The following is a 1,415-nucleotide window of genomic DNA, read 5'->3' as shown; positions in this document are numbered from 1 at the left end:
ACTTGATCGTGGTGAATGACTTTATTACTGTATTGTTGAATTCTGTTTACTCATATTTTGCTGAGGATTTTTGCATCTTTGTTCATGAGAGATACTGGCCTGTAGTTTTCTCTTTTTTTAAATAGTGTCTTTGTCTGGTTTGGGTATCAGGGTAATGCTGGCCCCATGGAATCAATCTCAAAGTTTTCCTTCTGTTTTTGAAATGAAAGAATAGGTAGTAAGTCTCCTTTAAGTGAGACACAGAATTCACCTGTGTAGCCATCTGGTCCTGGACTTTTGTTTGTTGAGTTTTTTGATTATTGACTCAAATTTTTTACTAGTAATTGATTGGTCCAGATTTTCCATTTCTTCCTGAATCAATCATGGAAGAGTGTATACTTCCAGGGATCTATCCACTCCTTCTAGATTGTCTAATTTGTTGGCATGTAAATTTTCCTAATATTCTAACTCTTTATATTTCTGTGGTGGTGGTTGTTATTTCTCCTCCTTCATTTCTGATTTGATTCATTAGAGTCTTCTATCTTTATTTTCTTAATGAACCTGGCTATAAAGGATGATCAATTTTATCTTTTCAAAGAGCCAGCGTTTGATTTCATTGACTTTTTTTTCCGACTGTTTTCTGTCTCCTTCATTTACTTCTGCTGTGATCTTTATCATTTCCTTCTTTTCACTGGCTTTGGGCTTTGTTATGCTTTTTCTGACTCCATTATGGGTAAGGTTAGGTTGTTTATTTGAGATTTGTTTTGTTTACTGAGGTAGACCTATTGCCATAAACTTCTCTCTTAGAATTGCTTTGCTGTGTCCCAGAGACTTTTTGGACGGTTGTATTTACATTTTTATTTGTCTCCATGTATTTTCATTTTTTCCCCTTGATTTCCTTATTGAGTTGTTTAGCAGCATGTTGTTTAGCCTCATGTGTTTGTGTTTTTTCCAGTTTTTTTCTTGTAATTGATTTTCAGTTTCAGAAGGTTGTGGTTGGAAACGATGCCTGATATGATTTCAATTTTGTTTAATTTATTGAGACTTGTTTTGTGGCCTAAACATGTGATCTATCCTGGAAGAGGTCCCATATGCACTTGAAATAATATGTAGTCTGTTGTTTTGAGATGGAAAGTTCTGTACTTATCTGTTCATCTATCTGGTCTAATGTGTTGTGCAAAGCTATTATTTTCTGTCTGCACAATCTATCCATTAATGTATGTGCTGTTAAAGTTCCCTACTATTATTGTATTATGTCGGCTTCTTCCTTTACGTCTGTAAATCGTTACTTTATGTATTTAGGAACTCTGTGTTGGGTCCATAGATATTTACAATTGATACGTCCTCTTGTTGGATTGATACCTTTATCATTATGTAGAGCCCTTTTTTGTGTCTTACTACAGTCTTCATGGTTTTTTGTTTAATTTATTTTTAAG

The 1,415-nt window shown here is 34.1% G+C and overlaps 1 protein-coding gene across 1 annotated transcript in view; it reads left to right on the top strand.

The window, feature by feature from the left end:
- The window catches only part of VSTM5 (V-set and transmembrane domain containing 5), a 29,703-nt gene that overhangs the window by 4,507 nt on the left and 23,781 nt on the right, over positions 1–1,415 (top strand). Inside the window, exon 2 of the mRNA XM_029957347.1 lies at positions 890–917. Coding sequence (XP_029813207.1) covers positions 890–917 — 28 coding nt within the window. The remainder of the gene's footprint in view (positions 1–889; positions 918–1,415) is intronic.

This window comes from Suricata suricatta, chromosome 11 (assembly GCF_006229205.1).
Source record: "Suricata suricatta isolate VVHF042 chromosome 11, meerkat_22Aug2017_6uvM2_HiC, whole genome shotgun sequence".
In the NCBI taxonomy this organism is placed as follows: Eukaryota; Metazoa; Chordata; class Mammalia; order Carnivora; family Herpestidae; genus Suricata; species Suricata suricatta.
The sequence above is the reverse complement of the archived record's forward strand: the minus strand, read 5'-3'. Positions and strand labels throughout refer to the sequence as shown.